At 45.7% G+C, this 25,483-nt stretch overlaps 1 protein-coding gene across 2 annotated transcripts in view; it reads left to right on the plus strand.

Moving 5' to 3' along the window:
* The window catches only part of MARS1 (methionyl-tRNA synthetase 1), a 72,786-nt gene that overhangs the window by 3,388 nt on the left and 43,915 nt on the right, over positions 1–25,483 (plus strand). For both annotated transcript variants that reach the window (XM_069758559.1, XM_069758560.1), the window contains exon 2: positions 2,945–3,035. In XM_069758559.1, coding sequence (XP_069614660.1) covers positions 2,945–3,035 — 91 coding nt within the window. The remainder of the gene's footprint in view (positions 1–2,944; positions 3,036–25,483) is intronic.

Below are 25,483 nucleotides of genomic sequence, written 5' to 3' on the forward strand. Positions count from 1 at the left end.
AAGGTGAGCAACGCAGCGAGAGAGAAGCAAGTCCCAGGTGAGCAGCACATGCCAGAGAAGAAGCAAGTCCCAGGCGAGCAACGCGTGTGAGGGAGTAGAAGCAAGTGCAACTGCACGGGACAGTAGAAATGAGCACAAGCCGCAGGCAAGCAGTGTATGTGAGAGGAAAAGCAAACACAAGCCCCAAGAGAGCAGCATGCGAGAAGAGGTGAGCGTAAGCCCCCAGGAGAGCAGCGCATGAGGAGAAGCAGCAATGAATGGGAACCACAGGTGAGCAGCATGTGTGTGAAAGCAGCAGCTGCAGCCCCAGGCAAGCAGTGTATGCGAGAAGCAGCACCATTTGAACATTGCTTGAGTAGAAGCCCCAGACGAGCGGAAGCTCCAAGCAAGCAACACGTATGAGTGGAGGCGAGCAGGAGCCCCAGGCGCGTAGCATGAGAACTTGAGCAAGACTCAGGTGATTAGCGCAAGAGAAAAAGCAAGCGCATGCCCTTGTGAGCAGCACGAGAGAAACCAAGCGCAGGCCCAGGTGAGCTTCATGCATGACAGATCAGGCTTCAGGCAAGTCATACACGAGATAAAGAGCGTAGGCATCAGGTGAGTCGCACTTGAGAAATAGTCACGCCATGTGCTCTAGTGAGCGAGCAAGTCTCAGGCCATTCATAAGAGAGCGAGATCCGGCAAGTCCATTATTACGGTACTTTAAAACATGACAGCCAATCTGAAAATTTTCTACAATCTTTAAGTTATCCAAGTGCCGTCTTGTAAACCATCAATCACTATAATGAAAATGGCTATAAAGAGGACAACCTCGAGAGAGGAAAACAAAGAATTACGCTGCAAAGGATAAGTTCATTAGAGTTACCAGTCTCAGAAAATGCAAATTGACAGCACCCCAGATAGCAGCCCTCATAAATAATGTAGCAAACACATCTCAACATCATCTGTTCAGAGGAGACTGTGAGAAGCCTTTATGATCGAATTGCTGCTAAGAAGCCACCTCTGAAGACCACAAACTAGACTTGTTGGGCCAAGAAACTCAAGGACTGGATATTAGATCAGTGAAACCTGTACTGCGTTACGATGAGTAAAAAATTTAGATTTTTGGTACCAACCACAATGTCTTTGTGAGATGCAGGAAAGGTGAGCAGATGGCTTTTGTTGGACCATCATTTGTGTTGCAACAGGACAATGACCAATTACACACCTGCAGTCTATGTAAAGGCTAAGTGAATAAGACCTCCATCTCAACCCTGGGAGATGATTTTGGTTGAGTTTGATTGCAGGGTGAAGGCAAGTAGCTATGAAATGTTTAGCACATCTGAGAACTTCAAGACACTTTGAGAGCCATTCCATTAAGCTGCTTTAGAGAAGCTAAGGGGTTGTAAAGTTCTCATCAGAGTAAAAGGGTGGAATTTTGAGGAATGTATGATAGAATACATATTCTGTTTTGTTTCGCACATCTTTGTGTACTCCTTTTTTCTATATGTGTCCCCTCATGGTTTTGTTTTCTTCACTCTGAATCTACAATGTGCGCATTCCAATACGAATAGGTGTATCCAAACGTTTGACCGGTATTATATGTTTAAAAGTGTAGATTGTGAGCAGTCAAATCTGGAGATAAATTCCATTGAATTTCATTGATGCTTTCCTACGTCCTCTATGCTTCTTGACTGCATTGGTAAACAATTGATCTAAGTGGTTTACATTACCACATGTGGGATGATAAATATATGAATGTAGTGAGTGCATCCACATTATAATCTCAAGAGGTGCCAAGCAGGTCAGGAGCTCTACAAGGTGGAGTGGAGCAGGAGCTGTACAAGGTGGGGAGAGAGGAGCAGGAGCTGTACAAGGTGGGGTGGAGTGGAGCATGAGATGTACAAGGTGGGGAGAGAGGAGCAGGAGCTGTACAAGGTGGGGAGAGAGGAGCAGGAGCCGTGCAAGGTGGGGAGAGAGGAGCAGAAGCTGTACAAGGTGGGGAGAGAGGAGCAGGAGCAGTACAAGGTGGGGAGAGAGGAGCAGGAGCAGTACAAGGTGGGGAGAGAGGAGCAGGAGCAGTACAAGGTGGGGAGAGAGGAGCAGGAGCAGTACAAGGTGGGGAGAGAGGAGCAGGAGCAGTACAAGGTGGGGAGAGAGGAGCTGTACAAGGTGGGGAGAGAGGAGCAGGATCCGTACAAGGTGAGGAGAGAGGAGCAGGAGCCGTACAAGGTGGGGAGAGAGGAGCAGGAGCAGTACAAGGTGAGGTGGAGTGGAGCATGAGATGTACAAGGTGGGGAGGCAGGAGCCGTACAAGGTGGGGAGGCAGGAGCCGTGCAAGGTGGGGAGAGAGGAGCAGGAGCCGTGCAAGGTGGGGAGGGAGGAGCAGGAGCCGTGCAAGGTGGGGAGGGAGGAGCAGGAGCCGTGCAAGGTGGGGAGGGAGGAGCAGGAGCCTAGCAAGGTGGGGAGGGAGGAGCAGGAGCCGTGCAAGGTGGGGAGAGAGGAGCAGGAGCCTAGCAAGGTGGGGAGGGAGGAGCAGGAGCCTAGCAAGGTGGGGAGGGAGGAGCAGGAGCCGTGCAAGGTGGGGAGAGAGGAGCAGGAGCCTAGCAAGGTGGGGAGAGAGGAGCAAGAGCCGTGCAAGGTGGGGAGGGAGGAGCAGGAGCCGTGCAAGGTGGGGAGGGAGGAGCAGGAGCCGTGCAAGGTAGGGGGGTAGAGGAGCAGGAGAGGTGCAAGGTAGGGGGAGTGAGGAGCAGGAGCTATACAAGGTGGGGAGAGGAGATTGGTGGTTTAGAAAAACTTTCAAATATTTTTTTTTATGAATAGGATAATTACGTATGACCTTCTGTGCATCTAATTAACAACTTTAATCTTTTCAATGCAACATGTATATCTATGTATTTCTAGATATATTATGTATTTACGGTATAAAATACAAACTTTTTTAAAATATATATTTTTTTTATAGAAAAAGTTGTGCCTTTCTTGTCACAAGCCATGCTGCCAGCTCTAGAGCTTAATAATGGGAATTACCTGTTCTCTGCCAATACAATTTGCAGGTGAGTACTGACAGCATTCAGTCCATGGTTTGTGCATCATTTCTGCCTATCTAATGGGTACTTTAGGGGCTTTTATATGGGGATAAGGGCATGTATCTGTTTAACTATTTGACATCTGCAGTTTTGAAATATAGCCACCTATAAATACAGTTCACATGTAGAAGCAACCTACAAAATCAGTAACTTTGTAAATATGTTGCATGACTATATCTTATTCTGATCTCAAGCTACAGCGTGTATGTTCACACGTTGAGTATTTCCAGAAAATTTTCCTGCACCAAAAAAGTGTTTTGGCAGAAAAAAACAACACATTTTTGTGTTTTGTTTTTTTTAAATTAATTTTTACTTGTATTTTTTCCCATTCATTTGAATGGGTGAAAATTGCTGAAAGAATTGCCACGCTGCATATTTGAAAAAATGCTCTGATGGTTGAAATCCGCAAGAAAAAAATAAGCAGCATGTGATTTCAGAAAACTAATTCACTTTGCTGGTACTGTAAAGTTAGATAAACAAAAAACTGGACCAAGCAATTTATATATGTCAAAAGGTATATATGCTGATATAGTATAAAAAAAGAGGTGACATACAGTTAGGTCCATATATATTTGGACAGAGACAACATTTTTCTAATTTTGGTTATAGACATTACCACAATGAATTTTAAACAAAACAATTCAGATGCAGTTGAAGTTCAGACTTTCAGCTTTCATTTGAGGGTATCCACATTAAAATTGGATGAAGGGTTTAGGAGTTTCAGCTCCTTAACATGTGCCACCCTGTTTTTAAAGGGACCAAAAGTAATTGGACAATTGACTCCAAGGCTATTTCATGGACAGGTGTGGGCAATCCCTTCGTTATGTCATTCTCAATTAAGCAGATAAAAGGCCTGGAGTTGATTTGAGGTGTGGTGCTTGCATTTGGAAGGTTTTGCTGTGAAGTAAACATGTGGTCAAAGGAGCTCTCCATGCAGGTGAAACAAGCCATCCTTAAGCTGCGAAAACAGAAAAAACCCATCCGAGAAATTGCTGCAATATTAGGAGTGGCAAAATCTACATCCTGAGAAAGAAAGAAAGCTCTGGTGAACTCATCAATGCAAAAAGACCTGGGCGCCCACAGAAGACAACAGTGGTGGATGATCGCAGAATAATCTCCATGGTGAAGAGAAACCCCTTCACCACAGCCAACCAAGTGAACAACACTCTCCAGGAGGTCGGCGTATCAATATCCAAATCTACCATAAACAGAAGACTGCATGAAAGTAAATACAGAGGGTTCACTGCACGGTGCAAGCCACTCATAAGCATCACGAATAAAAAAAATCTAAAAAAGCCAGCACCGTTCTGGAAGAACATTCTTTGGACAGATGAAACCAACATCAACCTCTACCAGAATGATGGAAAGAGAAAAGTATGGCAAAGGCGTGGTACAGCTCATGATCGAAAGCATACCACATCATCTGTAAAACACCGCGGAGGCAGTGTGATGGCTTGGGCATGCATGGCTGCCAGTGGCACTGGGTCACTAGTGTTTATTGATGATGTGACACAGGACAGAAGCAGCCGAATGAATTCTGAGGTATTCAGAGCCATACTGTGTGCTCAGATCCAGCCAAATGCAGCCAATCTGATTGGTCGTCATTTCATACTACAGATGGACAATGACCCAAAACATAAAGCCAAAGCAACCCAGGAGTTTATTAAAGCAAAGAAGTGGAATATTCTTGAATGTCCAAGTCAGTCACCTGATCTCAACCTAATTGAGCATGCATTTCACTTGTAAAAGACTAAACTTCAGACAGAAAGGCCCACAAACAAACAGCAACTGAAAACCACCGCAGTGAAGGCCTGGCAGAGCTTCAAAAAGGATGAAACACAGCGTCTGGTGATGTCCATGAGTTCAAGACTTCAGGCAGTCATTGCCAACAAAGGGTTTTCAACCCAAGTACTAAAAATGAACATTTAATTTAAAATTATTGAATCTGTCCAATTACTTTTGGTCCCTTTAAAAACAGGGTGGTACATGTTAAGGAGCTGAAACTCCTAAGCCCTTCATCCAATTTTAATGTGGATACCCTCAAATGAAAGCTGAAAGTCTGAACTTCAACTGCATCTGAATTGTTTTGTTTAAAATTCATTGTGGTAATGTCTATAACTAAAATTAGAATAATGTTGTCTCTGTCCAAATATATATGGACCTAACTGTAAATATGCAAGGATAAGAATGGCAGACCATTCACACAGATTCAAAAGCCCAAAGGGATGAAAAACACTGAACATGAGATCGTGATGGAGAATAACACATGATTAAAAGTTAGAAGAATCTGTATTAAATAATTGGCAACAACCTATTGTGAGGGTGATCTCTTAAAGGTAGATCAATATGATTGCTTGTACCTGACCAAATATAAGCTGAGTGCTAGCTTAGAGGCCAAGAATGCATCAGATTCACAGAGACGATACACACAGCCTCTCTCAGCGATAGCTTACTTACAACTGCTTTATTCTGAACAAAGGATGATACTAGAAACAGGAAATGGGAGAGGTCGCACAACTTCTGTACAGCTAGTGTCACTCTGATTGGTTCATTCCAACTTCATTTTCAACTTCACTTCCATATATGGTGTTCAGTTGATTGTCCAATACCCAGCGACGTCTTCACATTCCAAAAGTTTCTTCCAGTGTGCTGCTGATCAGGAAACAGACTCCATATTGCTACACCATATCTGAACTGACTTATATAAGGTTTAATAATTGATTTCATTAGACATTTTCTCCTTCACAGTCCCCCCTAAATCAATTATTAACCTGATGTTACAATGTAACATGATCCAATAGGTGGTCGGTCAATGAATTCACAACACACAAAAAGGGATGGGAAATGGGGAAAGGAAGGCCTTATCGATAGGGAAATGGGGTATGGTCACCACCTGAATTTAATCTGAACCTGTCCCTGCACTGCCCTAACGCCCTAAGTGGGTCCTCCCCCCCCCCCCCCCCCCCCACTGCCGCCAGGAACCTCATCCCTCACTGATACCTAACTCTGCCCTGACTAGTGCACTGGCTGGCATGGGACGCTAGCCTCACCACTGCAGATAATACACACAGGGGACAGTGACAAACACAAAAAGATAAGGAGAAAACACAGTACATGGATCATGACATCTGAGCTGTCCATTAAACGGCAGTGTTAAGCTTCTACCCCCCTTGATGCAATCTTTATTCATGTAGAAGATATATATTTATCCCTGTTTAATAAATCAAATTGGTCTTCAGGGGTTTTATAGTAGAATCATGGCCATCACCATCTTCTTGGAAAGCCAGCGTAGGGGTTAGGCTGTCCACGCTCTTGGTAACCATCTGTTTAACACAAGGAAATATACAACATGAAACCACAGATATCAAAATAAGGATTAGCACTATACCATAATAATTGTACCAATCTGTGCCAACCATGTCTGCCATCCTGTCATCCACCCAAACTAAGTATCCTAAAGATCACCAATTCCTGAATTTTCTTAAGTTCCTCAGATAAGGATTCAAGCTTTTTTATAGCTAAGGTAACCTTTCCATTCGGACCTGTGTTATCGGGAATAAAGGTACAACAAGTTTCTCCAATCATTTTACATACCCCTCCTTTCTCTGCTATTAACATATCCAAAGCCATCCGGTTTTGGAAAGCCATAGTGGATGTAGCTTCCAATTGTTCAGCTATCCCCTTTTATGCATCCTTAGTTTAATTTATGAATCTTTGTTGGTTATAATATATGTAGTTAATCCAATTTACGTTTTTATTGACAGTTACAATAGGGATTATAGACTCAAATCCTGCTTTAACCTGGTCTCTTGCTTTAAACTCATCAGGGACCCCCCTTGGTACCTGTTATGATCTGGTGGCCTAGGAGCAGCATGAGACGGACTCTGGAGAAGGTGGTCCCTGTACTGACCGCAAACCCTGAACCTAGCAGCGCAACTAGAAGTAGCCGTGGGGGGTACCTAACACTCCTTAGACCCCTCGGCACAGCCTAAGATCTAACTACCCCTAAAGACTGAAACAGGAAACCTATCTTGCCTCAGAGAAAATCCCCAAAGGATAGATAGCCCCCCACAAATATTGACTGTGAGAGGAGAGGGAAATAACATACGCAGATATGAAATCAGATTTTAGCATAGGAGGCCATACTAGCTAAAAAGAAAGAATAGAACAGAGTACTATGCGGTCAGTATTAAAAACACTAGAAAATATCCACCGCAGAAAATACGGATCACCACATCTGACTAAAGACATGGGGGGTATATCTGCATCTCCAGAGAAATAGCTAGGCTGCAAAAAATCCTTCACAGACTAAGCTGGACAAGACAAAAACATGAATATGCACAGAGCTATAGGTCCACAGCAGGTGGACAGCAAAAACAAAGCCAGTACTTATCTTTGTAGAAAAGCACAGCAAACTGGAGAGACCAGCAGGGAAGTGAATCCTTCCAGAACAATGGACAACTGGCACTGACTAAAGGATCCAGCAAAGTTATATACCCCAGTCAGTTTTGCAATTAGTAGATACACCTGTCCACTCCTGCAGTCCAGGCACAACTGCATTACCCTCTACAACCACCGGAGGGAGCCCAAAAGCTGAATTCACAACAGGTACCCTTATAGCATGAATATACACATGAGGGTCAAAGCTTTCTTTGGGGGCAATTTCCCTTTTCATACGTTGGGGCTGTTTCTGATTAGTCAAAGGTGAACCTTCAGGGATAAGATGAAAAGGCATGATGGCCTTGGCCAAAGTACACTGTCCCGTCCAATTACCCTCTAACTTAGACCTTATCTTCATATCCCCACATATCCAGAATATGTCCGCTACTGAGGAGACCTGCTGTGTTAACTTCTCAGGGGTTGCTAAGGAGTAATTATCGCAAAAACCCTTACTAAAATTCCTCAAGAAACGGTCTTCTCCTTGTATTTGCATACAGGTGTAATTCCCAGGATAAATAGTAATACTTCAACCAAAAGACAGAGTTTTATCCAACACAGGATATTTATCCCTCCATCTCCCACACTGTATAATTAGTGGAGGTGTTGGTAAAGAGGGCAAGGACACACTCTTCCTCCAATTCAGGGATTAATAGGGGAACAGATCCCAAATAGGGATGTGTGTGTGCAGCACACACTTAACAATTGGTTCTATTTTGCTGTTGTGCAGTGTACCTCATCCACTCAACCCAGGCGTTAACATCTGTATACCCAGTCTCTATAGCAAGTGTATCCTCATAAGTGGGGTTCTGGATTGCAGTCATGCCCTTAAAAACACAAACATGTTGAAGTGGAATCCATGGTATTCCAGATTTGTCACTTTCACCCTGCGCATTTGCCCATTCCTGAGACTCCAACATATCTTTAAGTTGGAAATTGCCTGTTGCGGTCTTTCCCCCCTGACTATAATATGCACCCAAAGTATACTCTCCTACATCATTGAGTGATGGATCCTCAATACTGAGCATCAAAGGATGACATTTTGTCCTACATTGCTCACTAGAGTCGGACTTGAGTAGCGTCATCCGCGTAAGCAAGGACTTCCCTTTACTACTCTTTTGTTTGAAGGCAGGGGTCTGTTTATATCCCCACTCTTTATCACTTGTATCCCATCCTACAGATGTCCAAGAACCACAGTTTTTATTTCTTCTTTCCCAATTACCACAAATAAAGAATACAAACTGTTCTGTCTTTGCCGAGAGTCGTAACTCTCCTGGCTCCTCACACCCACTTCCCTGTATTATGTCACAGGCATCAAGCCCATATGTAGCCACCACTGTACTCGAGGAATTGTACCAGAAAGTAATAATTCCCTTTTCTTTAGTTACAGCTACCTGTTACCCATTTCCTATACATAACAACATTAGGTAGATGATGGCAAGGATATGTATTACTCGGGTGGTTAGTCCACCTTTTTTTTTTTTTTTTTGTAATGTTAGGCATGAATCCATGCTGGTCTCCCTTAGTGTCACTGAGGTAGGCGTTGTCAGGGGATCTTGGTATGGCCACTCAAACTGTGGATCTAGACTTCTCACGTGTCTGCATATGACCACCAATCACCTGGATTCAGCTGATGCACGTCTGCACTTTCATTAGGATCTGGAATGGATGAGAACACATGTTTATACACCACATTGTCTTTTTCTGCAAGGCCTGGACATAGGCTGTAGATTTTCTGTTGTTCTGCACCATGCTAAAGTTACTTGCAGCAATTCCTCATCTTCCAACTTCCTTTCTTTCCTTTAATAACTCCCTGCTATACTAACTACTGTAATCTGCCTTTCTCGGGGAATACACATATTTTCATTAATCACCTCATATTCTGTATATACTTCTTCCCCCCTCTGGCAAACACTATCCTACAGCAGTCTTATCTGCCATCATCACATTCCCTCCTCTCTTACGGAACTGCAAAAACTTCTCCACTTTCTGCTGGCTTTAGACAAACAAAAAGACAGAGTTATTATCCAGTCACCAGAAGTCCCAGCCCAAATCTATGAACCGCACAGAGAATGAGACATGTCTGGTGGACGCCGTGTCTCCCCTCGGACTGCACCGAGTTACCTGGTACCACACAGAATTTGCGCTCACCCCAGCACCAATACTAATCTCGCCGTATCTCACATGCGGTCACAGACAGGACAGCTAATTCTGGAAGAGGGACAACACTCTCAGACACACATAACCAGACGGACGGACAAACACAAAAACTGACCGTCCTCTGTAACTGGGATTTCTATCTCAGACCTTGTGCACAATGCTAGGGTTCAAAGAGGTTTCAACCGTTTTTTGCACTACGTGGTTCGACCACTTGTGATTCTATCACGCCATGCTCCGCACCCGAGACTCTAGGAGCAACTTTGCGCTCACCGTATCATAGACAACCTCCTCTCCCTGCCTGCTACACACAGGCAGAAGACTCAGTAGCCCAGCACAGTGCTGGTATGAGACAAGACATGCAGCAGGCTACAAGCAGTCAATCACGGTTTGTGTTCCTCACAGCCAGTAGCCGTGGGTTCTTTTAGGGCCACCAGGTGTACATATCCCACACCCACCGTGTCAGGGCGGCACAGACAGTCGGCAAACACGAGTACAGAGCACACAGAATGGTTCGAGAAACACAGGCAAGTACTACAGATTCATAAAGGAATCAGCAGACTTACCGTGTTTTTATGGAGGTGATCAGTCTCCTAGTCTAACCACTCTGGACGTTCTTCCTCGATCCATTCCGGGTGTCAATGTCTGGGGAGTGTACATCCTCAGTGAGCCCCACGTTGGGCGCCAAAAATATGAGGGTGATCTCTTAAAGGGAGATCAATATGATTGCTTGTACCTGACCAAATATAAGCTGAGTGCTAGCTTAGAGGCCAAGAATGCATCAGATTCACAGAGACGATACACACAGCCTCTCTCAGCGATAGCTTACTCACAACTGCTTTATTCTGAACAAACGATGATACTAGAAACAGGAAATGGGGGAGGTCGCACAACTTCTGTACAGCTAGTGTCACTCTGATTGGTTCATTCCAACTTCATTTTCAACTTCACTTCCATATATGGTATTCAGTTGATTGTCCAATACCCAGCAACGTCTTCACATTCCAAAAGTTTCTTCCAGTGTGCTGCTGATCAGGAAACAGACTCCATCTTGCTGCACCATATCTGAACTGACTTATATAAGGTTTAATAATTGATTTCATTAGACATTTTCTCCTTCACACTATTACAACAGAAGCGGGAACCACACTAATTAACATACATGAAAATGTAATTGCAAGAATGATTAGAATGGAATAGCCCGGACCATCAACGTGGGAGTATAAATGTGTGCTTGCAGAGATGTACAAGTGCTTCTCACTAAATTAGAATATCATCAAAAATTGCTTTTTCCTACCACTCAACTTTCCATTAATATGCTTGGATACAGCACTCTGTGAACATCCTGCTTCTTTAGCATTGACCTCTTGTGGCTTACCCTCCTTGTGGAGTGTGTTAACGACTGCCTTCTGGACATCTGTCAAGTCAGCAGTCTTCCCCATGATTGTGGAGCCTACTGAAACAGAGGGGACCTTTTTAAACACTTAGGAAGCCTTTGCAGGTGTTTTTGTTAATTATTCTAATTTACTGAGATAATGACTTTGGGGTTTTCATTGGCTGTTAGCCATAATTATCAACATTAGCAGAAATAAACACTTGAAATAGATCACTCTGTTTGTAATGACTATATAATGAGTTTCACTTATAAATTAACTTTTTGATATTCTAACGTAGTGAGAAGCACTTGTATATTGAGCTATAGTTATAGTCCAGTTTATTCACTATTATGAAGTAAAGAAGGGCGATGGTGACTGGGTTGTCAAATAACCTTGTAAGAGAATATTAGCTGAGGTATGGAATTACGTGCATGTAAGGCTACTTTCACACTAGCGTCGGATTCGGCCCGTCGCATTGCGCACGACGGTTGCGACGTGTGTCAATACGTCGCAATGCGTCGGTAATGTTACTCTATAGGGCAAAAACGCATCCTGCAAACAACTTTGCAGGATGCGTTTTTTCCCCTAAACGACGCATTGCGACGTATTCAAAAAAACGCCAGTGTGAAAGTAGCCTAACCTCATCTATGCCATAAAAATATGTAATATAAAGGTGATTGTGCCAGGAATGTAAGAAATGGCAAAGATAAGGAACCAACGTAAGTCACTAAAGTAATTTAAAGAGAGCGATCTATATGTATGTATGTAGAGCATGGCGGCCAAGTGGCCTATGAGGCATAAAAATCACAAAGGATATCTACAAGGGCAGAGGTGTGCATTCTAACATGAGCAATGTCTGCGGGCAGACATGAGTAAAAAGTGATGAAGGATCAATTCCTAAACGCACGTCGGTGAGTGCACCACACTTGGAGACCTGGCCCTCAGTGGTAATGTACCATTTACTCATGTTTGCCCGCAGACATAGGCCCTTGTAGATATCCCTTGTGATTTTTTTTTTTTGCCTCATAGGCCGCTTGGCCGCCATGCCATGCACTTACATATATCTTTATATCACTTTAGTGACTTACTTTCATTCCTTAACCTTGCCATTTCTGGCCCAATCGCCTTTATATGACATTTTTATGGCATAGATGAGGTTACATGCACGTAATTCCATACCTCAGCTAATATTCTCTTACAAGGTTATCTGACACCCCAGTCATCGCCCCCTCACCTTCTTCTTGGCATCGGTGTTTTCCTTGAATCCATTGGACTATAACTATATCTCCATATACATCTCTGCAAGCATCCATGTATACTTCCCCTTTGATGGTCCGGGCTGCACCATTACTCTAATCATTCTTGTATTTACATTTCTCCTACGCCTCATTGGGGGACACAGACCGTGGTGTATGCTGCTGCTGCCACTAGGAGGCTGACACTAAGTGATACAAAGAAAGTTCGCTCCTCCCCTGCAGTATACATCCTCCTGCTGGCTCTCAGCTAACCAGTTCTTGCTTAGTATCCATAGGAGGCACACAGACGGGTCTGCTATTCAGACCCAAAACTCTATTTTATTTTTACCTTTTACATTTTTGATTTTACTTTCTACAACGAAGGGGCGACGGATCCTTTTAAAGGCTCCGATCTCCCTGAACCATCAACAGGCGAGCACAGAGTGTGTCGCCTCTCCGTATCCTCTCCTGCGACATGGGATGCCAGGCCTGGACTGATTCGTAGGGGCGACGGGTCCCTTCAAGGGCACCGATCTCTCCCCGCACACTGAACGGATGAGCACATGGCGTGTCGCCTCCACGTACCCTCTTCCCCAGCCAGGCCTATTGCTGGACAACTGGCCCTGAACTCCGTGGATGTACAGAGGCCCCTCTCTATGGCGTCTGAGCAGCCCCCACTGTCCCACCACTGTTAAAGCGGATGGCACAAGGAGGCGGATGGTTCCTCTCCACCTCCCTAGCAGAGGGATGGTGGATTGAGGTTTACCCCTCTATCCCTGCACCGTCCACGCTGCAATACCCGACCTGCAGTCATCCGCGGTGGCTCCATGCTGGGACGCGCACTGATGGTGAGTGGATCCTGTCAGCGATGGGCCTCTACACTGGAATATTCACATGCTGACAGGCAGACTCAGCTTCCCTGTGGCCCACCTCCCTGAGGTAACGCTCCGGCCGGCTGCAAAAATTTAGCCCCTGGCTTCGGCCGATGTGTAGGCCGGAAGCCGTGCCCGCACTATGGCGCGCTAAGGTTGCTCTGCCCACCTTTCTGGCGCTTCTCACCTAGCACGGGAACGATCGCTTCTCTCGGCAACGCCCCTCTATTGTACCCCTGGTATTGCTCACGCCGGCTGCAGAAATTTAGGCCCCGGCTTGGGCCTATTCATGGAAGTCACTAGGCTCCGCCCACATCACGTCTGGCTCTGCCCCCGAATTGCTGCCTCACTCTCTGCGAGACTTTACCACCTCTGCAACTCCCGGTGGCCATCTTGGTCCACCCTGCCAACACACACACGCACGCACAGGGTCTATGGTTTTGCATTAAAGGGGCACAACGACTCTGCATCGGGTAAGGAAGTACTGCTCTCATCCCCTGCATCCTCCCCCTGTGCTTAAAGACACATGTCCAGTATCTCCTGTCTGGTCTTAAAGGTACACGACCAGTATTCCCTAGTCTTAAAGGCACATAACCAGCATTCACTGGTCTTAAAGGGACTCTGTCACCTGAATTTGGCGGGACTGGTTTTGGGTCATATGGGCGGAGTTTTCGGGTGTTTGATTCACCCTTTCCTTACCCACTGGCTGCATGCTGGCTGCAATATTGGATTGAAGTTCACTCTCTGTCCTCCGTAGTACATGCCTGCACAAGGCAATCTTGCTTTGCGCAGGCATGTACTATGGAGGACAGAGAATAAACTTCAATCCAATATTGCAGCCAGCATGCAGCCAGCGGGTAAGGAAAGTGTGAATCAAACACCTGAAAACTCCGCCCATATGACCCAAAACCAGTCCCGCCAAATTCAGGTGACAGAGTCCCTTTAAGGGCACATAACCAGTATTACCTAGTCTTAAAGGCACAGAACCAATATCCCCTGGTCTTAAAGGCACATGACCAGTCCGAAGCCGGTCACTCTAAATGAACTCAGGAGCCCTCCGCCGCCAATCCCAGCTTATCCCAGAGTACCTAGTTCCCTGAGTAGGCTTCGTCACTGCCGCAACCCATGGATTCTCTGACAAGAGATTGATTCCCTCTGTGAACCCTCTGTGGCTCGGAGTGCTCGCCGGACCAATATATAGATGTCCCTTCCTTCATGCGAGCCGTCGGCTAGCCGGAGCCGCAAGTTTTCTAGAAACGTACACGCGCTTAGAAAACGGAACTTTCATTTCCTGATCCCTCACCAATGATTTGCTGAGAACAAGTCTCTGAATATGGATCGGATATTGCCTTGGTTCTGGACTTCAGAACTTCAGAAAAGGATGGATTCGCCTATTTCTATCATCAACCAATCTCTGTAGATTGACGAGGACTTCAGTATTACTCTAGATCATGCAGTGTCCCTCATATGGGAGACTAAGCTCCCTCACAGAGCATTTGCCATTCACCCGAACAGGGAGCGTCCGGATAAGCAATCCACTGGACAGTAACCTCTGCAAGCGCGGTATCCTTTTTCAGCCAATATGCAAACACGTGGGGTGTCCCCTCCACATATACCCACCTAAGACGTGAGATGCCATGCCTGGTCTGATTCTTAGGGGTGATGGGTCCTTTTAACCCCTTCCCGACCTTTGACGCATACGCTGCGTCATGAAAGTCGGTGCCATTCCGACCCATGACGCAGCATATGCGTCATGGAATGATCGCGTCCCTGCAGATCGGGTGAAAGGGTTAACTCCCATTTCACCCGATCTGCAGGGACAGGGGGAGTGGTAGTTTAGCCCAGGGGGGGTGGTTTCACCCCCTCGTGGCTACGATCGCTCTGATTGGCTGTTGAAAGTGAAACTGCCAATCAGAGCGATTTGTAATATTTCACCTAAAAAAATGGTGAAATATTACAATCCAGCCATGGCCGATGCTGCAATATCATCGGCCATGGCTGGACACACTAATGTGCACCCACCCCACTCCTCCGATCGCCCCCCCAGCCCCCCGATCTGTGGTCCGCTCTCCTCGGTCCTGTGCTCCGCTCCCCCGTCCTCCTGCCCGCTCCCCCCGTGCTCCAATCACACCCCCCGTGCTCTAATCAAACCCCCCCGCACTCCGATCACCCCCCCGCACAGCGATCACCCCCCCCCGCACAGCGATCCCCCCCCCCCGTGCTCCGATCCGCCTGCCCGCACAGCGTTCCCCCAGTCCGTGCTCCAATCCACCCCCCCCCCGTGTTCCGATCCATCCCCCCCGTGCTCCGAGGCCCCCCCCGTTGTCCCCCCCCACCCCATCATACTTACCGATCCAGCCGGGGTCCCGTCCGTCTTCTGCCTGGGCGCCGTCATCTTCCAAAATGGCGGGCGCATGTGCAGTGCGCCCGCCGAATCTGCCGGCCGGCAGATTCGTTCCAGAGTGAATTTTGATCACTGAGATATAATCTATCTCAGTGATCAAAATAAAAAAAAAAGTAAATGACACCCCCCCCTTTGTCACCCCCATAGGTAGGGACAATAAATTTTTTTTTTTTTTTTTTTCCACTAAGGTTGGGGTAAGAACTAGGGTTAGGGGTAGGGTTAGGGGTAGGGTTAGGGGTAGGGTTAGGGGTAGGGGTAGGGTTTCGGTATGTGCACACGTATTCTGGTCCTCTGCGGATTTTTCCTCTGCGGATTTGATAAATCCGCAGTGCTAAACCGCTGCGGATTTATGGCGGATTTACCATGTTTTTTCTGCGCATTTCAATGCGGTTTTACAACTGCTATTTTCTATTTGAGCAGTTGTAAAACCGCTGCGGAATCCGCAGAAAGAAGCGACATGCTGCGGAATGTAAACCGCTGCGTTTCCGTGCAGTTTTTCCGCAGCATGGGCACAGCGATTTTTGTTTCCCGTAGGTTTGCATTGAACTGTAAACTCATGGCAAAATGCTGCGGATCCGCAGCGTTTTCCGCAGCGTGTGCACATACCTTTAGAATTAGGCTATGTGCACACGGTGCGGATTTGGCTGCGGATTGGCCGCTGCGGATTCGCCACTGCGGATTCGCAGCAGTGTTCCATCAGGTTTACAGTACCATGTAAACATATGGAAAACCAAATCCGCTGTGCCCATGTTGCGGAAAATACCGCGCGGAAACGCTGCGTTGTATTTCCCGCAGCATGTCAATTCTTTGTGCGGATTCCGCAGCGTTTTACACCTGTTCCTCAATAGGAATCCGCAGGTGAAATCCGGACAAAAAACACTGGAAATCCGCGGTAAATCCGCAGGTAAAACGCAGTGCCTTTTACCCGCGGATTTTTCAAAAATGGTGCGGAAATATCTCACACGAATCCACAACGGGGGCACATAGCCTTAGGGCTAGGGTTGGGTTGGAATTAGGGTTGTGGTTAGGGTTAGGGGTGTGTTGGGGTTACGGGTGTGTTGGGGTTAGGGTTGTGATTAGGGTTACGGCTACAGTTGGGATAAGGGTTAGGGGTGTGTTGGAGTTAGAATTGAGGGGTTTCCACTGTTTAGGCACATCAGGGGTCTCCAAACGCAACATGGCGCCACCATTGATTCCAGCCAATCTTGTATTCAAAAAGTCAAATGGTGCTCCCTCACTTCCGAGCCCCGACGTGTGCCCAAACAGTGGTTCACCCCCACATATGGGGTACCAGCATACTCAGGACAAACTGCGCAACAATTACTGGGGTCCAATTTCTACTGTTACCCTTGAGAAAATAAAAAATTGCTTGCTAAAACATAATTTTTGAGGAAAGAAAAATGATTTTTTATTTTCACGGCTCTGCGTTGTAAACGTCTGTGAAGCACTTGGGGGTTCAAAGTGCTCACCACATATCTAGATAAGTTCCTTGGGGGGTCTAGTTTCCAAAATGGGGTCACTTGTGTGGGGTTTCTACTGTTTAGGCACACCAGGGGCTCTGCAAACGCAACGTGACGCCCGCAGACCATTCCATCAAAGTCTGCATTTCAAAAGTCACTACTTCCCTTCTGAGCCCCGACGTGTGCCCAAACAGTGGTTTACCCTCACACATGGGGTATCAGCTTACTCAGGAGAAACTGGACAACAACTTTTGGGGTCCAATTTCTCCTGTAACCCTTAGGAAAATAAAAAATTCTGGGCTAAAAAATTATTTTTGAGGAAAGAAAACGTATTTATTATTTTCACGGCTCTGCATTATAAACTTCTGTAAAGCACTTGGGGGTTGAAAGTGCTCACCACATATCTAGATAAGTTCCTTTCGGGGTCTAGTTTCCAAAATGGGGTCACTTGTGGGGGGTTTCTACTGTTTAGCAACATCAGGGGCTCTGCAAACGCAACGTGACGCCCGAAGAGCATTCCATCAAAGTCTGCATTTCATAACGTCACTTCTTCACTTCCGAGCCCCAACATGTGCCTAAACAGTGGTTTACCCCCACATATTGGGTATCAGCGTACTCAGGAGAAACTGGACAACAACTTTTGGGGTCAAATTTCTCCTGTTACCCTTGGGAAAATAAAAAATTGCGGGCTAAAAAATCATTTTTGAGAAAAGATTTTTTTTTTTTTTCATGGCTCTGCGTTATAAACTTCTGTGAAGCACTTGAGGGTTAAAAGTGCTCACCACACATCTAGATTAGTTCCTTTGGGGGTCTAGTTTCCAAAATGGGGTCATTTGTGGGGGATCTCTAATGTTTAGGCACACAGGGGCTCTCCAAACGCGACATGGTGTCCGCTAATGATTGGAGCTAATTTTCCATTTAAAAAGCCAAATGGCGTGCCTTCCCTTCTGAGCCCTCCCGTGCGCCCAAACAGTGGTTTACCCCCACATATGGGGTATCAGCATACTCAGGACAAACTGGACAACAACATTTGTGGTCCAATTTCTCCTATTACCACTGGCAAAATAGGAAATTCCAGGCTAAAAAATCATTTTTGAGAAAAGAAAAATTATTTTTTATTTTCATGGCCCTGCATTATAAACTTCTGTGAAGCACTTTGGGGTTTAAAGTGCTCAGTATGCATCTAGATAAGTTCCTTGGGGGGTCTAGTTTCCAAAATGGGGTCACTTGTGGGGGAGCTCCATTGCATAGGCACACAGGGGCTCTCCAAATGCGACATGGTGTCCGCTAACAAATGGAGCTAATTCTCCATTCAAAAAGTCAAAAGGCGCGCCTTCCCTTCCGAGCCCTGCCGTGTGCCCAAACAGTGGTTTACCCCCACATATGAGGTATCGGCGTACTCGGGAGAAATTGCCAAACAAATTTTAGGATCCATTTTATCCTGTTGTCCATGTGAAAATGAAAAAATTGAGGCTAAAAGAATTTTTTTTGTGAAAAAATAGTACTTTTTCATTTTTACGGATCAATTTGTGAAGCAGCTGGGGGTTTAAAGCGCTCACTATGCATCTAGATAAGTTCCTTGGGGCGTCTAGTTTCCAAAATGGGGTCACTTGTGGGGGAGCTCCAATTTTTAGGCACACGGGGGCTCTCCAAACTTGACATGGTGTCCGCTAAAGAGTGCAGCCAATTTTTCATTCAAAAAGTCAAATGGCGCTCCTTCCCTTCCAAGCCCTGCCGTGTGCCCAAACAGTGGTTTACCCCCACATATGAGGTATCAGCGTACTCAGGACAAATTGGACAACAACTTTCGTGGTTCAGTTTCTCCTTTTACCATTGGGAAAATACAAAAATTGTTGCTGAAAAATCATTTTTGTGACTAAAAAGTTAAATGTTCATTTTTTCCTTCCATGTTGCTTCTGCTGCTGTGAAGCACCTGAAGGGTTAATAAACTTCTTGAATGTGGTTTTGAGCACCTTGAGGGGTGCATTTTTTAGAATGGTGTCACTTTTGGGTATTTTCAGCCATATAGACCTCTCAAACTGACTTCAAATGTGAGGTGGTCCCTAAAAAAAATGGTTTTGTAAATTTCGTTGTAAAAATGAGAAATCGCTGGTCAAATTTTAACCCTTATAACTTCCTAGCAAAAAAAAATTTTGTTTCCAAAATTGTGCTGATGTAAAGTAAACATGTGGGAAATGTTATTTATTAACTATTTTGTGTCACATACCTCTCTGGTTTAACAGAATAAAAATTCAAAATGTGAAAATTGCGAAATTTTCAAAATTTTCGCCAAATTTCCGTTTTTATCACAAATAAACACAGAATTTATTGACCTAAATTTACCACTAACATGAAGCCCAATATGTCACGAAAAAACAATCTCAGAACCGCTAGGATCCATTGAAGCGTTCCTGAGTTATTACCTCATAAAGGGACACTGGTCAGAATTGCAAAAAACGGCAAGGTCTTTAAGGTCAAAATAGGCTGGGTCATGAAGGGGTTAAAGGGCACCGATCTCCCCACAATAGACAAGCACATGGACTGTCGCCTCCATGTATCCTCTTCTGCAGCCAGGCCTAACGCTGGACAACCAGCCCTGTCCACCCGGGGACCTTAACTCTGTGGATATACAGAGGCTTCCTTTTTGGCGTCCGAACACCCCCCTCTGCATCTCTACTATTTAGCAGATGATGCAAGAAGGCAGACGATCCCTCTCCACTTCCCTGTTAAGAGAATGGTGGATTGAGGGTTCATCATTTTAACTCCGCACCACCAAAAGAGAGTGGCGATATCAAGAGACGGCTTTTCCTGACCTTCTGCATGCAGCTGCGTATTCTGCCACTTGGCATATTAACCGGGTAGAATCTCCTGTGGTATACCTTCCAGTACCCCTGCCTGATGGGTCATAAATTAAAAATACAACGGACTGTCAGATGGCAAATCTGGTTTGCTCCGTCTTGCAATCTCCGGTTTAGCGCTCTATCCTTCCTTAGCCGCTGCATGTGTTGCTAAAGCAATGGACTGGTCAGAGACCTTAACTACGTTGATTTCCAACAGTAACCTTCTCCCGAAAACGGTACAGCTGGTCAATCAAATTTCTTGAGCGAGGAGACTAGCTGCTTCACGCCTCTCAGATGCGTCTACTTGCGCGGCGCTGTCAGCAGCAAATGCCAGTACACTCAGAAGGACATTTTAGCTCAGAGAATGGAAGCGTACTCTGTGTTGAAAAGGCCTCTGACATCACTCCCTTCCTAGAGTGATCGGTTATTCGGTGAGAAGTTGGGAGTGTTCCCCACGCAGGAACAAAGCATCGCATGTTTCCTATAGACCCAACCAGCAGTGGATCAGTGACCGAAAAGTAAGACCGACCCTGAACCTCAAACTTCTACCAAGCTTGACAAGGTCCCCCTTCTTCGGATGGAGTTCCTCCGCTCAGCCATTACTTCAACGGAAAAAGGTGGAGTTTCTGGCATCCACCAACATTCGGGATGCTTACCTTCACATTCTTATGTTTTCCCCTCTTCAAAAATTCCTTCGCTTTCCCTTTCGTGAACAGCATTTTCAAATCACGACCTTGTCCTTCGGCCTTGCTACCGCACCCAGAGTGTTCGCAAGGGTTATGGCTGCTCTCATGTTCCTCTTGCACCCTAGAGGCGTGGTCGTCCTGCCCTATCTGATCGACTTTCTAGCCGCTCTTCCAGCCCTGCACTGAGTCGTCTATATCTCTTGCGATACCCTCTCCTGGGCTGGCAGCTAAACTTAGACAAGTTTTCTTCATTTCCAGCCCAGAAGATATCCTTTTTGAGGATGATCCTGCAATCTTCCAGAAGGTTGGTGATTCTCCCTTGAGACAAGGCCGTGGCCTTTCAACAGGGAGCTCGCACACTTGTTCACTCATCCCCTCATTCCATTTGATTTGGTAGGAGGGTTCTGAGGAAAATTGGTGACGACAATGGAAGCTTTTTCCTTCGCTCCTCTCGTTTTCTGCAGGTCAAACAGGCTTTCAGAGGGTAATCTCTGAGCTCCTTCCTCATCCAGGAGAGATCCTTTCTCCCGGTTCAATGGTTATTAGTGACTACCGATGCCAGTCCTCTTCTCCTGATCATTGTTCTGGGGATCTAGTTCTACAGCAGGTCCACTACCTTCTGGCTGGTCACCCCATCCGATTCAATCGGACAATCCCACGTCTGTGCCATACGTCAATTATCTAGCAGGTACCCACCGTCAGGCGTCATGGCCGAGGTTCCTCACATTCTCTGTTGGGCCACGATCTATCATTCGGTGATCTCGGCACTACACATCTCAGGAGTAGAACTCTGGGCGGCAGACGCCGTCAGCGTCCCGCCTCATGTGAGTGGGAACTTCACCCGGAAGTCTTCCATCAGATCTGTCTTCTCAGGAGCACTCCAGATGTAGGTCGGATGGCGTCCAGACTGAACGCCAATGTACTCTAGTACATGATTCGGCCTCCAGATCCAAAAGCCATTGCAGTGCATGCTCTGGTTCTTCCATGGTACCAATTTCCATAACCCCTTTTCCAATACTTCCAAGACCTTTTCGGAAGCAGGAAGGGCCCCAGTGATCCTGGGAGATCCGGACTGACCATGTCCGGTTTTCTCGTTTGCGGAACTAGTATTTTTCCATCTTATTGCAACAAAACTACAAATATGGACTTCCTCGCAGGGAGTCTTCACGTGTGGTTCTTCCCTATCGCATACCGTTAGATCTTTGGGACCTTAATGGTCCTGGGAGTCTTATAGTAGACTCCTTTTGATCCGGACAGACTTTACTATCAGGGAAGGTCATCCTTTTTTCTCTGCGATCTCCTCATCCTGAAGAGTTTTCGAAGCTAGCTGCTCCGTTCTTTCAGACTTTTTTCCCTTATTACCATCAAGGCAAGGTTGCCCTCAGGCCATCCCCAACCCTTGTTACCAAGGTGGTATTGTATTCCCACATTTATGAGGGCATCGTTCTTCCCTCATCTCTTTCGGCACCAGTCCACAAAACAGAATGGGTTCCCCATATTCTGGACGAGGTAAGTGCTCTGAGTAGGTGCGTCTCGAGGACGGCGTCCTTCCGAAGGTTGGACACTTTATTTCGACTACTTCGCAGTAAGAGGGCGGCTTCCTGACGGCTACAGGAAGGGTTTAGCCGTTTCATCGGCCATGTTAGCCTGGTGGATTCGTTACACCATCCAGGAGTCGTTCCGTGTTAGATTTCAGCCTATTTCCCTGTCTATCGAGGTTTCTTGCGTTCTAGGCACCAGGCGTCGGCAAATCACACCTGCAAGCTTGGGGGTTCGTCCAGTCCGCATGCATTCTTGAAGCACTATATTTCCCACACTTCCACAGATGTGAGTCTGGGCAGGCGGACTCTGCAGGCCGCGGTGGCGCACTTGTAAGTAGCGGTTACACAGGGCCTGATCTGATGTTGTCCCCACCCAGGGACTGCTTTGGGACGTCCCACAGTCTGTGTCCCCCAATGAGGCAAAGGAGAAATAGGGATTTTTGTGTACTCACCGTAAAATCCTTTTCTCCGAGCCATTCATTGGGGGACACAGCTCCCACCCTATTATTAGCTTGTGCTTGTTTTATAATTTGACATGCTATACTCTCATATATAATGTGACATGCTATACGCTCATATATTGTTATTGATCTCCTACTGCTTTTGCACCGAACTGGTTAGCTGAGAGCCATCAGGAGGGTGTATACTGCAGGGAAGGAGCTAACTTTCTTTGTGTCACTTAATGTTAACCTCCTAGTGGCAGCAGCATACACCCATGATCCGTGTTCCCCAATGAATGGCTCTGAGAAAAGGATTTTACGGTGAGTACACAAAAATCCCTATTTTGATGTATGTTAATTAGTGTGGGCCCCGCTTCTGTTGTGCTATGTTGTTGCCAATTATTTAATAAAGAGTCTTCTAACTTTCAATCATGGGTTATACTCCATCATTACTTCCTGTTCGGTGTTTTTCCTCCTTTTGGTACTTTAAAGTGCAGAGTTTTTTTAGCCATGAAAAATGCACGGAAAAAAGACAGCATGTGAACAAGCCCTAATGTACGTAAGCTAAACCTCCCGCTGTATGATAGACGCTCAGATCATCCATCACTGGTATGTCTGATGACAAGAATGTGTAAGAACCAGCACAAATATGTATGCAGTTCTGTAAGCATCTGTGCAAGAAAAATAATGCAATGTGATTGAAAAGTTATACCACTTTCTACTAAGATTAAATCTAGATACACTGTGTTCATAATTATTAAGCAATTTGTGTTTTTGATAATTACTTTTATTATTGAACAACTACAGTGCTGTTATCCAAAAGGTTCATAAACCTGGAGCCGGACTATTTGAAGCATCACTCCAGCAGTTTTTTAATTTCAGCTCTGGAGTGGTGCCACTAGTGTGCGTTCCCTGCCACTAGTCTTATATTTACCAGCCGCAGTCTTCAGCTCTTCCTAGCACCGCTCCAGTCCCGATCCGCCATCTTGTGACCACAACTGTTGACTGACCGGAAGTCAGTGGTTTTGGTGAAAAGCTCTCGATGTAAGGGAGCCTCGTTCTGGCCCCTTCTGGCTCTCATAGACTTACATTGAGTAGTGACTTCTGGATTGTCCGGCAAAAACTGGAGCGATCCAGCAGGTCACAAACTGCTGGGGATCGATCGGAGCGGTGCCAGGAACAGCTGAAGATATCATCTGGAAAGTGTAATACTAGGGCAGGGAACTTAAATTAGTGACAAAAACACTGGAATGGTGCTTTAAGAGAGTAAAAGGGAGTGTTTTTTTCTTTCCTCTGAGAATATCTATGTTTTCAGAATTACGATATGTAACTAAATTAAAATAAACAAGTCAGATGTGAAAATGTTCTATTTTCATCTGTTAAAGTGAGATTAACATCCAAACAGCTAAAAATATATAAAAATACATTTTGATATTTCAATAAATATCAGTCACCAATATGGCCACCCTTCTTTTCAGTAACAGTCATAATTCTTCCATCCATGGAGCGTGTCAGGTCCTTAATCAGTTAATGATCAACTTTTTGTGCAGCATCAGCCACAACCTCCCAGACTGTCCAGAGAGGTGTACTGACGTCCTTCAGTATAAATCTCCCATATAAGAAGGGTCTACAAGTCCTCAATAGCGTTTAGATCTGGTAAGGAAGGGGCCATGTCATGGCAACACAAGTCTCATTCATACTAAAATAATGACACAACAAAATATTGTGGAATAAAATTGGCTGTGATGTTTATTCTTGGGTAACTTAAAAATATAAGGCCATGTTCACACCATCCTTTTTTTAATGCGGAATCGCCGCGATTTTCCCTCTGCGGGTCCGCAGCTGTTTTCCATGCAGGGTACATTACAATGTACCCTATGGAAAACAGGAACTGCTGTGCCCACATTGCGGAAAATCGTGAAAAAAGCCACGGTAAAAAAGAAGTACCATGTCACTTCTTTTTGCGGAACTGCAGCGGTTCTGCACCCATAGACCTCCATTGTGAGGTAAAACCCGCAGATGAAAAAAATATCTGCGGGTTTTCTGCGGTTTGTGGTGCAGAACCGCTGCAGTGTGGCTGCTCCCCCCGTGCCCCAATCCCACCCCCCCATGCTCCGATGCCAAACCCCCAGCCCCCCCCCCCCCCCCGTGCCCTCATCCTCCCCCCCTTATACTTACCCGGCCTCCCGGTGTCGGTCAGGCCGTCTTCTCCCTGGGCGCCGCCATCTTGCAAAATGGCGGGCGCATGCGCAGTGCACCCGCCAAATCTGTCGGCCGGCAGATTCGTTCCAAAGTGCATTTTGATCACTGAGATAGGTTATATCTCAGTGATCAAAATAAAAAAAATAGTAAATGACCCCCCCCCCCCCCCCTTTGTCACCCCCATAGGTAGGGACAATAAAAAAAATTACGAATTTTTTTTTTTTTCCCACTAAGGTTAGAATAGGGTTAGGGGTAGGGTTGGGGTATTTTCAGCCATTTTAACCCTAAAAAACTTCCTAGAAAACACACAGACTCTGCATAGAAAACTGCATCAAAAAACGCATTAAAAAAACGCACCAAAAAAAGGACCTGCGTTTTCTGCCAAGAGCTGCGGTTTTTAGTCCTGAAAAAAAAGGAGGGAAATCAGGAATGTGTGAACATAGCCTAACAGTAAACATACCAATTGAACGATTCATATAAATAACCAAACATTCCAAGACTCCATTAAACAATCCATCCAGGAACTGGATGATTTTCCCAAGAGCCTCTACTCAGAGTTGAGGCCCCCCCCAAAAACACACAGCCATTTCTCCACAATATTTTGTAAATTCAGGTTAAAAATGTCAAGGCCAATGTTGGATAAGTGAATAAAATCATGGCGATACAGCCCCGGTAAAAAAACTTCGAGGTCATCATGCCTAAAAGAAAAACCATTGACTAGAGGCAAGAACTTTTCCATGCTTCTATTAACTCTCTTGCGAACTT

This window comes from Ranitomeya imitator, chromosome 3, assembly GCF_032444005.1.
Source record: "Ranitomeya imitator isolate aRanImi1 chromosome 3, aRanImi1.pri, whole genome shotgun sequence".
NCBI classification, from domain to species: Eukaryota; Metazoa; Chordata; class Amphibia; order Anura; family Dendrobatidae; genus Ranitomeya; species Ranitomeya imitator.